Source organism: Argopecten irradians, chromosome 2, assembly GCF_041381155.1.
Source record: "Argopecten irradians isolate NY chromosome 2, Ai_NY, whole genome shotgun sequence".
Taxonomy (NCBI): domain Eukaryota; kingdom Metazoa; phylum Mollusca; class Bivalvia; order Pectinida; family Pectinidae; genus Argopecten; species Argopecten irradians.
Genome location: NC_091135.1, coordinates 4,435,337 through 4,451,377, shown reverse-complemented (window position 1 = coordinate 4,451,377; position 16,041 = coordinate 4,435,337). Strand labels below are relative to the sequence as shown.

The following is a 16,041-nucleotide window of genomic DNA, read 5'->3' as shown; positions in this document are numbered from 1 at the left end:
TTGGAAGCCCTTTTAATCCCCTTTTCAGTAAACAAACAATCTTTTCTTTTCGGCCTTCTTCATCATAATTTTCTTCCCAGTAACAGAGTAGATAATGAAATAATCATAATCATCAAACAGTATATTTACAGAACAAGATGTTTACACAATTCATTGAATATAAATGCTCTTGTAAACATAATAAAAGACAACTATACAATTCAAAAATATATTGCCTATGGTAAGGACGAAAATAATAAGAGTAAATTTGATAAAGAATGGAAAAAATGGGATTCACTTATTAATTTGTGATACATGTATTTTAAAACTGTGCATTTTATAGTTATAATTTTTTCTTTTACCACATATTCTTTCTTTATAGCAGTTATGCCCCTTTGTTTATGCTACCAGTTTGATTTATTCATAATTCAATTTCTTTATAAAGCCCTCCACAAAAGCCGAAGTATTTATACTAGATATTGAAATCTGTTCTTCAGTTTCCATTTTTTGTTTCTAGTCGCTACCATCTTGTCATCAACTATCTTTCCCTTCTTCTAACCTCTCTGCATTTTTTCTTTTCTTTTTTTTTTTCCATTTCATTTTCTTAAATTTCTTTGATCTTTATCTAATTTCTCTTTCTTCTAAAACATTGCAATTTACTGAACATTCTCCCTATGGCATTTTTCTTGGTCCTTTTCTTATAGATTTACAAGAATAAAATTTATATAACAAAGCATCTTGTAGGTGTATGAAAGTAGGTGTGCATGCATGCATGAGTTTGTACAGATGGGTATATGGTCCTACTTGTTAATGTAATACCTATTGTGTGAATCACATGGGAAAGTGAAGTTCTTGTATATATAAGAGTGAGAGTTACCGAGTTGATAGTTATGATAATTTGTAAATTGCAATGATGAAAAATCTGAATAAAAAGAAAATTATAAAAAAAAGTCTTGTGTCATATTGAGGTAGGCCTACTGTGCACTAGGAATGTCGAAATTATTGTTGATTTATGAATTATTCAGTATTATTCTGCAGGTTTCTTATACAGTATATTTGCAGATTTCCAAATTTGTATGCTTCGCCAGCATGATTTCAGGTTATTGACAAAACAAATAGGAAACAAAGGCCTAATGAAACAAATCATTGGTCCTCGATGCGATAAATTCGTTATATAGTCAGTTACTGATCCCCTATAAAGGCTACGCCCTCGCCCCTATAAATCTTACTGACCCCTAAGCCTAAGTTATTGCTGCATTTAAAGTCTTCCATTTCCGAAACAAACATTATATTTTTTCAAATAATAATTATCTGAAAACTTACATACTATCATCACAATTTTGTCTTTGAGAATGACCATTTTACCAATGCGGTACTAGCGCTGTCGGCGCCGTCATATCAGCGCCCGGGCTGATATCAAAGTTATGAGGCGCTGTGAAACTGACCATTTTGAAATTTCGATTTATACATATTTTATTGTGTAATTTTATATATAATGGAATTGGGCACAAGTTTTCCAACTTATATGAAGCCCTCTCCCTACAGAATTATAATTGATTATATAACAAAGAATACAAAAATTACAAAAATATACATATTTACAAGATTTTAGAGAACAGAATTCGTTGAGCATTAAATGAAAAAAATGAAAAGTGATAGTTAACCCTCACTAGAATCTTGTTAATTTTTCTTACGATAAGATATCTAAAATCGTTCATTTAACCCGGTATTATGTATTTGTAATACATGTAATGAAACGATTCCCACTATTAATCATGGCCAATGGAATCTCATTCTGAATTTCATTGTGAAGTAGAGACTCCTAAACACGTTTTAATAAATGTTTACATTGTAAAAATTATTACTTTTCTTCTTTCTTTTTTTCGAAATGATAAAAAGGTTATGATATGACAATTTTGATATCGCACCCTTTATCAGCCCTTGACCTGATCAGCTCAATAATTAAAATTATTAGAACATTATTAATCATTATCATTTTCAGATGGATATGGTCACCAAACATCAAGTTTTGTAGGCTTGGTGGAATGAATGCATTATAATTCCTGTAAAGTTCTACACGCGCGCTATACATCTTTACAAACAAAACCACACTCGCGGCGTTGATCATTTCAAAATTACATAATATCTGATTTAATTTATTTCTCAATCTACATTGTAGGATGTTAGTCTTATGTCACCAATGAAAAAGAGATATGAAGTATTTGAAGCATGTTTTTTTTTTTTTTTTTTTTTTTTTTTTTTTTTTTTGGAACAATCTCTCTAACTGTGTTGAAGGTTCTATGGGTTGACGAAAAACAATAAGTCGAAAGTTTTGCCTTGTGATGGTACACATTACCAGAAACATAGATAGTTATCTAAAACTGATATAACTTTATATATTCTCTGTAATACTGGCTGGTCTAGGGCAATATACTCATGTCGCCTGAGCGTGTATTGCATGGCTACCCATGCAATAAAGCCTTGTGACGTCACATCGTCAACAAAGTTATTATTTTCTAGGTACAATCGCTTTTCTTTTCAGAAACTAAGGTGGATTAACTTTAAACGATACAAACAACGGAATTACGTTGAAAATATTATGCAATTTTCATGTATGGAGAATTGACTTGCAGTTGCGTTTCTTTTCAAATTTATTTCAAAATGGCGGAGAAAAAATAGTAGTAAAATTGCAATAAAATGTCGAGGTATGATAGAAAAATACTCTTACATACGTGGATATGAAGGATAGGGATATTCCACCCTCAGGATCACAAAATATTGTAAAATCCTCGGGAAGCCTCGGGTTTTTACAACATTTTGTGACCCTCGGGTAGAATATCCTTATATCCTCCATATCCACCTTTGAAAGAGTCTTATATTATATAACTACAGCTGTATGAGAGAATTATATAATGTATAATTAATTCTCAGATCTCTCATACAGCTGTAGATATATATATTCATGTTGGCTTCCTAATTACATGTACTGTAATGTTATATGTGTCATATAGAAGGGCAAAAATCGACTTAATATATATATTTTTTTCTTCAGTAATCTATTGAATACCATAATTTTTGATGAATTAAGCTGTAAAAGTCATTCAAAGGCATGGACAAGCATGTGTGATGCTTTATAAGTCTTTGCAGCAACATAATTTATTTTATATAATACATCTGTTTTTTATAAGTTTTTTTTTATATGAAACACATCTGAATAAATCACTAAATCGTATCGCTGTAAAAATTTTAAAAAATATATAGACCACAGCTTGGCTTCTTGGTTTGACCATGTGTATTTATTTTGCTGCATTGTAAACAAAAACATATGATTTTGGCATTGTAGTATAATTTAACAAGTAGCGGTGTGTATTCTGGCAGGCTCAAAATTTTATTTGGAATCTGGTGATTTACACAACTATGCGGGGAACGGGATTTAAATCTATTATCATTAAAATGTTTAATTATAATCAAGTTATATCCCAGATTTCTTTCTTTCTTTTTTTTCAACTAAGGCCAAAAAATGTCTGTTTAGGGTTACCCGATCGACCCTAATTTTTTACCCCCGACCCTAATTTTTTTTTTCCTTTTTCTACGAAAAAATATTTCTAAAAAAAATGTATTAAAAAGTCGGAATTTTGATCTCAGACTCCGGTTCGGGCCATAATTTTAGAGTGAAAAACGCTGAAAAAAAATTCTCCAGACCGACCGACCCTATTTTTTTTTTTTTTTTTTTTTTTATAATGCAACTCTAAACAAACATATTTTTTTTTTTTGGCTTAATTAGAATATGGCATATTGTATGGTAGTCCGCTAAACCTGCCTATGTCATTAAGCTTTTTCATTGTTTTTGTCTAATTGTATTAGACAAAAATAAAAAAAAACCTAATAATAAAAAAGACCTAATAATTTAAGCAGATTTAGCGGACACATAAGTTATGTTTCTACTATCATATATGTTTCAGTACATATAAAGAGTACCTAACCGGGATTTTTTTTATTGAAAGTGATAAAGTAATCAAAATAAATCACATTTGTTTATTTACATATTATTGTTTTCCGTTTTGATCACTCCCATTTAACTTCTTATATAAAAACCTAGATCGAAGCATTTTTCTATGTTTTCATATTTCCCGCCATTATCGCTATAGATAGGGTACCCCACCATTTCATTTGACTGACCCCAATTGGATAGGAATTGACGTGGCATGTGCAACGAACTCTCTTCCACGTCCGCCATTTTGTGTTGTCTCAGTGCTGTCAAACCACGCGACCTGGCGACATTGTATTGTTCGTATGCTGTATGATCGTCTTTAACACACAGCGATTAAGTGGGAGCTGATAATCTTTTTCAGGAACAGGTAAAATGAATTGTAATGTCGAAAACAAGCAAAAATTATGTTGAATTTTACATAGCTTCCGGTTTGTGTTATTTCCACATTTTGAGGGTGTGGATTTATCCTTTTGTCTCCTGTCCAGGTAAAATGGTTCAGCACCTTATCATATGATTGAATATGGAGTGGTACAAAATGTATTGATTGTATAACCATCTGAGTTGAAATTATATTGGTTTATGTTTGTTGAATAATGATTGACAAAAAAGCCGGTGTAATGAAAATGCAAATGACAAATCTCAAATCGGGGGAGGGGGATGTTGTTGTCGGTAGCAATGATCAATATGGTGACAATAACTGGAATATTTTAGCATGTTTCAAACATTTCGTTGTTCAATATATGTTTACCAGAATATCGAAATATTCTACCGAAAATCGTCTGGTTCGGAGATTGACAACGCGGTACGATACTGACTTTCGTCATGTTGCAGTTTACGGCTTTTGGTCATGAAATACTTCGATGTTCGTTCGTAAATAAATATTATCAAACTGGTCAAAGGTATGGACACTTAAATTATACAGATCCACACCAATATCTTATTCATAATACGAAGCTATAGCTAGAATGACACGCATATCTACAATCTACAAAAAGAAGGGGGGGGTTAGTTGAAATGACTAATAAACGTTAAATCAATGCAAAGATAGTTTTATAAAAAGGTTTTGCTTAAAATAAAATGCACAAGTCAAAAAATGAGGGAAGATATGATAACAAAACTAAAATTTACTCGTAAACTACACATTTCATAATTAAGCATGTAATGACATGTTCTATGAATGAGAAAAATGAGAGGGGGGGAGGGGGCTATAATTGTTTCATTTTCAAAACCCTAAGTAAGAACCATTGATGAATTTGTGATATAAACGAACTTTATCATTTAACAGCATCATGTCTTCATGGAAAAACAAGGAAAGATTTGTAATTTTATGCGTTGTGTAATAAGAACCATTGTAATTGGACTGGAAGATAAGTTTATTGTGTATTAAACTAAAATAATTTGCCTCAGATTAGCTGAATATCAAACTTAAGAAACTTATGATGCAGGGAAATCATTAATTTACCATGTTTCATTTATCCACTGTATATTGCAGCAGTGTCTGTGAGGCAAAAACAGATAATTGCACGGAAATTGGCATGCATGTGCCTAGCCAACTCTGTTTGATTTTGTCGAGAAATTTAAACGCTTGATATTGATTCCTGAATACCAATATTACTGATGAAAATATAGAAGACATATCTTCTCTGAATCGTTGAGAACAGGCAGCAGTCGTTCGTGGACTTTTTAAAATTTTGGTAAGTACCTACATATATAGAGGCTCAAATTAACTACTGAAAGGGATTAATCTAGGCAGCATTTGGGTAACACTTGTTCCTTAATTATGATTATATTTATTTCCATATATATTAACTCATCAAAGGTCTCATCAATATTAGTTCATAAAACTTGGATGGCCTCCTATATATATATGTAGCATTATAATTAGTGTAATTGAAAGCTACTTTATAACCAATTAATGATCATGAACTATTAACAAAATTTGATCACATTTATATTCACATGCTGGTTTTACTGTACAATGATTATATAAACCCCAAAAACCTATATTAATCCCTGAAATTAGTAGCTTTATTTGTAATCATTTGACTAATTGGTTTTGGTGCCATTTAGTTGTACTATATTAGTGAAAGTTTCTGAAATATATACACGACACGATTAGTCCATGATATCATGAGTACAAAGCTAATATTGAAAATATTAATAAAAAAAATGTTTGTGTTGAGGTTAAGAGGCAGAGCTTTAAAAAATAATGCATATGCAACTGACTGACTGGTTTATTAATAAACCTGAATTACTGTTTTTGTGTTCATTTAAAAAATAAATGAGTTTAATATTCAGTTGTCTGAGGCAAGATATGAAGGCAAATTTATTGATATGTGGCAAATTTTGCATGTATGTAATAATATGTACTTCAGCTTAAATATCTGCTTGTAATTAACCAATATTTGATAATAGTTATATATCAGAATGTTTGAAATTGTTTTGTTAGCCAACAGGGTTGTTGAACTTGTACTGAGCATTCCTTTGATATGTCAGGAATTTGAATTCTGGAAAAAAAACCTCACGTTTTCTAAAATTTGATATTTATACTGTGATCTGTTATAACCTTTGCCTCTTATTTTCAGAACAGTAAGGAATTCCTCTATCGTGTTGGCACTTGAAATAAACAGCAATCATGGGGAATTTATTTGCTGGATTATTCAAAGGATTGTTTGGTAAGAAGGAGATGAGGATATTGATGGTGGGATTGGATGCTGCCGGTAAAACAACAATTCTCTACAAATTAAAACTTGGAGAAATCGTTACGACCATTCCCACTATAGGTTTGTAGAATTATTATTTCTTGCTTTGTGTTATAGGGCTTAAACAGGTTCAAAATTTTATCCCCTGGTACCTGATAATTGCAACCTGACTTGTACCTGCTTACCTGGCGTGGATATCTGGCAACTTTGTTAAAATGCTGTCATTAGAGAACCTTGAAAATCAATAACAAATAAACAAATGACAAGCTTAAAGTTACAAAGTGGATTCTCTCATAACCGATGACCAGACATATTCACAGCAACATAAACCACTGAAGTATTGTTGAACTATTGATACATTTGTGTACATGAAGGTACTTTTGTAAAATATTTTATTTGTACTTTTCATTTGATAAGTGCGTAAATAATTCGGGTATGGGTATGTATATATTTTCGACCCGGGTAGGACCAAAATTTAATTTGACCCATGACATTGTTATCCTGCGCATGTACTCGTTACAGCCCTATTTGGCCCAAAATGCAGTGGTGTCTTAAAGTAGCTATTACAATATAATATTGTAATAACTTATTTTATTATTGATTATTTGTTTTGGTTTTACTTTGATTTCAGGATTTAATGTTGAGACTGTAGAATACAAAAACATCAGTTTTACGGTGTGGGATGTCGGCGGTCAGGACAAGATCAGACCTCTGTGGAGACATTACTTCCAGAATACACAAGGTAAGAACATTCATTTATTTACTCAAGCATTGAGGTAATTACAAAAGACCTGCTAGCTTTCCGAAACAAACAATAACAGTTTCTTTAAAATGATAATACAAGAAAAAATTTAACGATGGCCTAAAGTCAGGTTGCTACTCCAAACAAATGCAGGTTTCCCTGCATAATCTATGTTAACAGTAAAGACCTATTTTGCTGTTTACCATCTGGTGTAGTAATAGTCAACTAACATATGGTAATTAGGACGGGGCGGAAAACATAATAAGACCTGGTTATGAAAATTAACATTTAATTTATTTCGATATAATTGTTCACAAGGTGCTAATTATGTAGTAATAATGGTTAGCTTATAACTTTTGAGATTCTACATAATTATCAATCTCTTTGTACATTTCCATTCTAAAGTTCAAAAGCTGTTTTTGAAAGATTGTGGGTCTCTCAAAACATCAGAGGTAATTTGTATACTGATGAGTCTAGCATTAGTTACTAGGTAGCATTTATGATCTGCAGTGTTGAATTGGTAAAGACAATGAATTTATTCTTTACACATCTTTTCACAGCTTTGTACTTACCTTCTTAATATTGTAAATTTCTATATTTTGACAGGTCTGATATTTGTTGTGGATAGTAATGACAGAGAAAGAGTAACTGAAGCTAACGAAGAGCTCAAACGTATGCTTAATGAGGATGAACTCCGAGATGCAGTTTTATTAGTTTTTGCAAATAAACAGGTATACAATGCAGGTTGCATAATCTTGTAAATATTTGAAGTGGTGGCGCAAACGATTTCTCTCCTGTACTGTTTGGCAATTCAAGAAATATAGATATTTTGTTATGTGTGTGTTATATTTATATACAGTTGTAAGAATATTGGAATGATACAACATATTTGGGCATTTACTACTTAAATTGATTGCCAAAATAAAGAGTTGGTAATTTTGTGTAAAAACCTTTATTCAATAAACAAACTTTTAATTTTAATTTTTCATTATTCAGGATCTACCAAATGCAATGAATGCGGCAGAGTTGACGGATAAACTTGGACTACAAGACCTTCGTAATCGGAATTGGTACATTCAAGCAACATGTGCCACCAGTGGTGATGGTCTTTATGAAGGACTTGATTGGATGTCATCTCAACTAAAGAAAAGATCAACATAACTTTATATTAAAAACATATAAAATTGATATTTAGTGACTTGGGTCTAGGTTCAATTAAAGGACTACTGAAGTCCAGTTGTTGTGATGCCATCGTTAAATAACCATCTTATGGATGCCTCCCTAAGAGAATGAGATTTGTTTTAAATAACATGCTGTAGCTAACATGCATGTTGTATTCTTCAGTAGGTTGGTTCTACTAGTTCTTTTTTTGGTTAGAACATTTGACTTCCGTTAGTCTCACTACAGGTCTTCCTACTAGAAGTAAAAGACCAAATGTTTAACATCTTCTAATATCAAAATCTTTTATTGTGGAATGTATATTGCTGAGTTATACGCAAACACATTTTAAATGGTGTTTTAATAACATTCCAATGGTATTTAAAAGCTTCTTTTTGTTATGATTTTTACTGTGTTATTATTTTACAAAACATCAAAAGTTATTACAATGTGTAACTGATAATTAGATATCTGAATATATAATATGGATGATATTGAAATAAAATTGATAGCCATCACTGAAATACAAATAGAGATAATCATTAGATTAGATATCTTTTAATTATTATTTTCTTTACTAGAATATGCTGAATGTAAAGTATTATAAAATGATAGTTCACTGTTGGGCATGTTGGTTGTGTTTGCTCCAAGTTTACTACTCCGACCTGATCACAGGAGGTTGTAATTGGGATTCATGGAGTTATGGGTAACTTTGGTAAAAAAAAAATGAAAATTGTAGTTTGGTTTTGATGTGCAATCTTGAACACTTTAAAATGTTATAATGAGAACTAATTTATTGATTCACCTTGAATCAAAGGGTTACATATTATTATACTAGTATATGATGCTAAACAAAAAGACAGTGAAATATTCTTGGTGCATCCACTTCGATTCTCTAAGTGGGAGCCTAGGGATATTTGTTATTTATTTGTTGTATGAAATTGCAGCATCCTTCATTTGAACCAAAACAATGCATATTAACTCAAACATCATACACATGCCAAAATGATATGGTACTTAAACACTGTGTTCTAATAATTGATTTAAAGTCAGGGGATAAATAAGTACATAAATAATTTTGTGTTTTAGTGATCATGATTGTGTTATGTTAAGAAATTTTCATTGATAATTTACTTTCATTTGAATGGATAGATTAAAACAGACAGAAATATAAATACTAACTCTTGTATTCTTAATAAGTGTGAAGTATTGCTTTTGACTTTAATATATTTCTAATACTGTACCAACCACAATATTTTTAAAGCAGTAGTCCCATTGAAAAAATAATACTCTTTAACTTCTTTCCCTTGTTATTTCCGAAGACAATTAAATGGTATTCAAATGTTAAAGTTTGCCCTTGATTACATATATAGGCAATCATAGAGACATCATCATCAATCATGAGTTATTTCAGAATCATTTTGGTGTCCAAAGGTTTGCAAGGAGAACTTGGTGTGTATTAATTATAAGATTTACACTTTTTGTCTCGGAGTTTAACTCCAGTGGCACTTTCTATCTGTAAATCTCTCATGAAGGTGTGTAGCATACAAAAACATTTATCCAATAATATTATAGATCAACAACATTTAGATACTTCTTTCAGCAATGTTGACATGACGTAGTGATTCAAAAGTGTTTTGTTGTCCTATATATCTCTGACTTTGTATGAGTAACAAAAACATCTCAGTTGATTATATATATAAATGTGATTGGCAATGACTGGTCTTTTTGGAAAGTTACAGATAATTTTAAAATTATCAGATTTAAAGTATTATTCATTGTTCAGATTTAGGAAGAAAAACTCCAATCAGAAACAAGATTACTGTAGCATTTGTTATCATTATTTGTGTCTACATTTTTTGTCATCATTAATGATTTTCACTTGATGTGTAGTCTCTATATATAAAGCTTTATAACACAATAGGAATAATAGGAATATTGTAGATGGGATGTTTTCAGACTAAAGACATTGGAGGAACTGGTTCTTCAATCAATAACTATAAAAGATGGCTTTACCGATTTCTTGTTCTTGAGAATGTTCACGGAAAATGTTGTTCAGAATGCATGGCAAAGTAACTTGGTTATATTGCCAGAATGTGGTTGTATGATACTGTGAATAAAATGATCATTTCTGTATATAAACTTTTTTGTTGTCTTTGAAAATCTGTTGTATTAGTTGGGTATTGAGGTGATAAATTGCGGATTGGGAACTCGGCATTGAAGCCTGTTATTTACATGGGTCAAAATATACACAATTTCAGTTTAAAACGAGAAAAATATAAAGTCTTGCAGTTTTAAACTTGGTGTTATGACTTTTAAGGTATCTATGTGATTCAAACATTGCTCAATGTTTTGCAGATAAAAATTTCACAAACAACAATATCCCGGAAAATAGCGAAAACTTCATCCCTTGGAAAATAACCGGCTAATCACAGCTGAAATAGGTGATTGCTGTGTAAATCTTAGAATTATATAGTGACTGTATTAGCATGAACAATTTAATAATAATTTACTATAGTATATTATAAAAATATTTTATCTACTATATATATGTAACATGTACTTCATTAAAAAGTACACAAATGTCTTAAATACAATGTATACATGCTACAATCGAGAACTTCTGTAACATACAAATGTATATCTTGCTGTAGACTCTTAAACTTTCTGAATATATTATGTCCTTTGCATTTAATGCATTCTAAGTCTTGTTTTTCATATCACATTATATCCCTTGAAAATTAAAATGGTTAATTAGTAAAACTGTATAGCTAAAGAGGGATGCCAACTGTAACAACTTTAGTTGGAGACTCGCAATTTTACAATGTCTGTTTTTGAAGAAAAGTTGCACAACACAAAATATCAAAATGTTTGAATTGATGTTGCCATATTGTCAGGCAAAATTCATAAAGATAAAAAATCTGACGAAGTTGGTAATCCTAAAATAAGTACGTATACCAAGCCTTGAGATCCAGGTATGATGTTACTTTAATATCGAAGTGTTTAAAATAAATACATTTTATATGGAGCATGCATGTATTTGCTGCTGAGGCATTTTTACCAGTACTGGTAACGTTAACGCAAACTGTTGGGTGGGAATCAAAAACATTTTGATTCAAAATAGTCGGGGAACCCTACATCCATATATATATATATCTGTGAGAAGAATCGTGCTGCAAACTTGGAATATCAACACATTATGGAGAAGATCACCAGAGCCATGATTGAACCAGGTTAGTGTCTGACCACACCAACAAAAAAAAAAAGTTTAATACAGATGTATATAGCTTACACCTGTTTATTTTTAATATATCTTACAGTGACAATTCTGAAAGAGTTTCTTTAAATACTAGTACAATTTGTATTCGTAAACAAATATGAGTTAGTCTATAGGTTTACAACTCATTACAAAGCAAAAGCAGGTTTTTTGGTTTGATTTGTAAATTGAAAATCAAATCATAGACAAATTATATTCAAGTGCACATATTTCAGTTTGAGATAATGTTTAAAATTAGGATTTGTAAAAAATACTGATGCATACAGAGTTGCAAAAATAAATGAGTGATATTCTCAGATTTACTGGATCCATGTGAAAACGCCTGAAAAAGTGGTGATCATCAATATTATAATTTAGTTACATGCATGCTGTTCTGAATCAGAATTGTAATATGTTCTTTTCACTGTTCATTCCATTCTATAAAGTCCATACTATATTTTTCAACATTCATTTTCTCTTTAAATTATTATTGATTGTATATATTTATACTTTCCTGATTTATTGAATTATATTCACAGTTACTCTGAATATTCAATGTATTTCAAAATATGAAATATTGCATGCAATATTAAAAAATGGTTTATGTCTATGGAAAAAAGCTTTTAAATAAAAAAATTGAGTTCGAAATAAAATATAGGGAGAGGAATTATGTGAAAAGGTAGCTGTCACAATAGCTACCTGTAAGATTGATGTCCTCGCACTGCATTCAACAATGTGAGATACACCAGAAAGGCTTTAATTTAGTACTTAATTGCTAATTTTTATTACAGGTGGAATTTCATATAAGTGAAGACACATCCCAAACCTCGAGAAGAAAATGGGGAATATTTTTGGAAAGTTGTTTTCAAATTTGTTTGGTAAGAAGGAGATGAGGATATTGATGGTTGGGTTGGATGCTGCAGGTAAAACAACAATTCTCTACAAATTAAAGCTTGGAGAAATCGTTACTACCATTCCCACTATAGGTAGGTATATATGTTAATATTTGATGTGTTAATCTGTACTAAGACTACAGCACTATATATTTGAACAATACCTGCCTTGAGGATAGGTATTGGTTATGTCGTTAGTTCTGGTATACATGGGATTTTCAATAAAATCTCCGATGAATGTTACACTCATAATCACATATCACAATCAAAGAGCAGATAACTCAGTATGTGTAATTAAACTCTAAATACCTATGCCCAAAAATGAAATGAATTGATTCATGACTATTTGAAAATTGAAAACTATAAGTATATCAAAATGCTACTGATGGGATTGAAGATGTATATTCAGTCCTGAAAGAAAATTTTACTGTAAACTTCAAATTCAGAATGCAATTGCTTAATTTGTAGGCTTCAATGTTGAGACTGTAGAATACAAAAACATCAGTTTTACGGTGTGGGATGTCGGCGGTCAGGACAAGATCAGACCTCTGTGGAGACATTACTTCCAGAATACACAAGGTAAAATATTGAAAACATGTTTTATGTTTTCCCCCCATTTGGATAAATATGTAAATTCTGGAGCGAGTTTCTTTGGAATAGACCACATACAGCCAACTGTAATAGAATTATATTGATCAATTTCAACAAAGTTTACTCAGCATATGCATAATGAGATACTTAATGCCAAGTTTGTTTATCCTTGGTTATAAATTTAGGAACTTTCAAATCTGATTGGAGATTTGTTTTCACAATCTGAACACTTCTGAATGTTGACCAAACGTCATTGGATGTGCTTTAGGATTTTTGATGGTAAGTTTGCTGACCATTAATTAGTATCCATTTTGTAAAAGACAATGTAGTGGTGGATTTGATACCTTGAATTTGTGTGTTTGAAATAAATTAAAAGTAGTAATTAAATGCTATAAAGGTACATTTCTCCTAATTTGCTGTAGGACTGATATTTGTGGTAGACAGCAATGACGGAGAGCGAATTCCTGAAGCCAGAGATGAGTTGATGCGCATGATTAATGAGGATGAACTACGAGATGCATTCTTGCTGGTGTTGGCAAATAAACAGGTTTGTTTTACGATATGAAGTTTGTTTTAATTGTCCATTTTAACTGCCAGTGTGATTTAAGGACGTGACTGGTACATGAGATACAGCAGGGACAGAATACCCGGTTGAAAACCATCGACCTATTGTCGTTACCTGGCAACCGCCCCACCACCACGGTTTGTGCTTAAGTCAGCATGCTCCCATCCATGCAGCTTTGTGTAATTCATACATCAAAACTAGATGTTGAATGTAGACTTAGACAGCTTATTGTGGTGATGTATGATACATTGATTAACACCCAGATGAAATATAATAAATATTTTCTAAAGACATCTGGCAATCTGAATAAATAGAACATAAATCTATGAATAGGAAATATTGCTGATGACGACCTCTCGTTAAAATGGTATCCTATTCCATTGGTAGATATGTTTTTCAGACATTACCAGACTTGTACTAAATGTAAAATTATTTTATAAGATGATAATTTTAACATAAACTTTGCTGTGTTTATTTCAGGATTTACCAAATGCTAAGAGTACATCAGAAATGATTGATACTCTAGAATTGTCATCCCTTCGCAACAGAACCTGGTACATTCAATCAACATGTGCCACAAACGGTGACGGTCTTTATGAGGGACTCGAATGGCTATCCATTCAACTCAAGAAACCATGAACTCAGCATTTTGATTTTGATGATCTACAACATCTTGTCATTATATTATTTTATATAATTTATAATTTGTGATGTAATCATCTTAATTACTTCATAAATAATTACCAACATCTTGTTAAAGTGTAGCAGGGCATCCTGTGGAGAAAAACTGTTAACTAAAATATATAAGAAAATTTGGTTTGGACTCCTTTACTTTTCTGTGTATCATAGTATATATGTACATATCCTATAATCAAATGTATAAGTAACAGGGGTGCATCTATTTCTAGGGTCGTGGAATTATTGACATTAATTAAGAAATATGATATTATGTGAGTTGAATCCTACATTAATTGTTTAACCAATATTGCATCAAACTGTTATCTGATAATAAAAAAAAATTCATTGTTTCTCAGGCAAATGTTAGGGGAAGTGATCGAGGTGCTATAGGGATATTTTTTTCTTCTATTTTGGAACAAAGTCAGAAATAAAACAAATGTTTTAATACAGGATATGACGGTTGTTGTTTATCTATTTTCACTATAGTGTATATCTAAATTATCCACAGAAGCACTTCTCTGTTCTTTAAAATTCATTTTGAAGAATGTAAAATGAATGAAAAGCACTCACCACTTAAATGATAATATCTTAAAATGCGAAGTTGATAATGTACAGTAAAGAACTATGAAGATATACAGTACAGAACTGACTTCATCAATATGAAGGATTTCCCAGATGGTATGCAAAAGAAATGTAGACTTTACATTCGTGAACATTTTTTTCGATGTGTTTCTTTTCTTCCCTATTTTTCGCGAAAAATATTTGCAGTGTTGCCGATTTTAATCAGATGCAGGCTTGCCTGAGAAACAAGGAATATTAAGTATGTATATTTGTATACATGTATCCAGTTCAACCTTGTTAACTCAAAAATACCTATGGCCTTGGTAAAACCTTGAATAATTCATGGGTTCAATTTCGGATTACTTTGATATATTTTGGGGGTTAAAAATGATTTAAACATTCAAAAATTAAGTTTAACAGGATCAAGGTTTTATATAAGTTTGAGTTAATGAGGTTCAGCTGTATTTTACACATAAAATTTCTTTTTAATGTTGATGATTGATGTTGCTATGTTGTTGCGTAATCACTTTTATTGTTTCTGGCGAAGGAGATCAATGAAATAAGAACATCAGTTGAACTCTCTGGATATATGGCATCCAATTAGTAAATTAGACTTCATTGTTTTAAGATCATAGTTAAGCCATGGTATTGAACTAAGTTTAGAGTTGGTGCTAGGAATTGTTATCCTGCAGAAACTGGAGAAATGAGATCAGATTTAGTATTAATGTAATGGAAAGTTCAAAGTATGATTTGTGAGTTCATACGCAATAAATATGTACAGAAATAATCTTATTGAAGTTTTATGTTTTCGCGCCGAAAGTGATTGATGCTTTAATGATAAATGGATATCAACTCAAAGGTTTTTGTCTCCTTACAAGATAAAGGACTTTGTAAAATTGTTAAAAACCTGAATAACTGTAAGGTT

The 16,041-nt window shown here is 31.2% G+C and overlaps 2 protein-coding genes across 8 annotated transcripts in view; both read left to right on the top strand.

Annotated features, from left to right (window-relative positions):
• Nucleotides 1-4,163: 4,163 nt before the first annotated feature.
• The window catches only part of LOC138314195 (ADP-ribosylation factor 1), a 30,634-nt gene continuing 18,756 nt past the window's right edge, over nucleotides 4,164-16,041 (top strand). For 4 of the 7 annotated variants that reach the window (XM_069254398.1, XM_069254399.1, XM_069254400.1 and 1 more), the window contains exon 1: nucleotides 4,164-4,337. Coding sequence is in view for 3 of the 7 variants with exons in the window: in XM_069254395.1 (XP_069110496.1) it covers nucleotides 6,606-6,753; nucleotides 7,304-7,414; nucleotides 8,021-8,145; nucleotides 8,411-8,575 (549 nt within the window). In the remaining 4 variants the exon portion in view is untranslated. Of the gene's footprint in view, nucleotides 4,338-5,462; nucleotides 5,665-6,555; nucleotides 6,754-7,303; nucleotides 7,415-8,020; nucleotides 8,146-8,410; nucleotides 9,306-16,041 lie in introns of those variants that run through there. The other 3 variants (XM_069254395.1, XM_069254397.1, XM_069254394.1) reach the window with 3 other exon arrangements.
• LOC138314196 (ADP-ribosylation factor 1-like 2) lies at nucleotides 10,862-15,007 on the top strand. Its single transcript, XM_069254402.1, has 4 exons — nucleotides 10,862-12,814; nucleotides 13,190-13,300; nucleotides 13,735-13,859; nucleotides 14,358-15,007. Exons 1-4 carry the CDS (start codon nucleotides 12,667-12,669, stop codon nucleotides 14,514-14,516), a joined length of 543 nt encoding a protein of 180 aa, XP_069110503.1. The 5' UTR covers nucleotides 10,862-12,666; the 3' UTR covers nucleotides 14,517-15,007.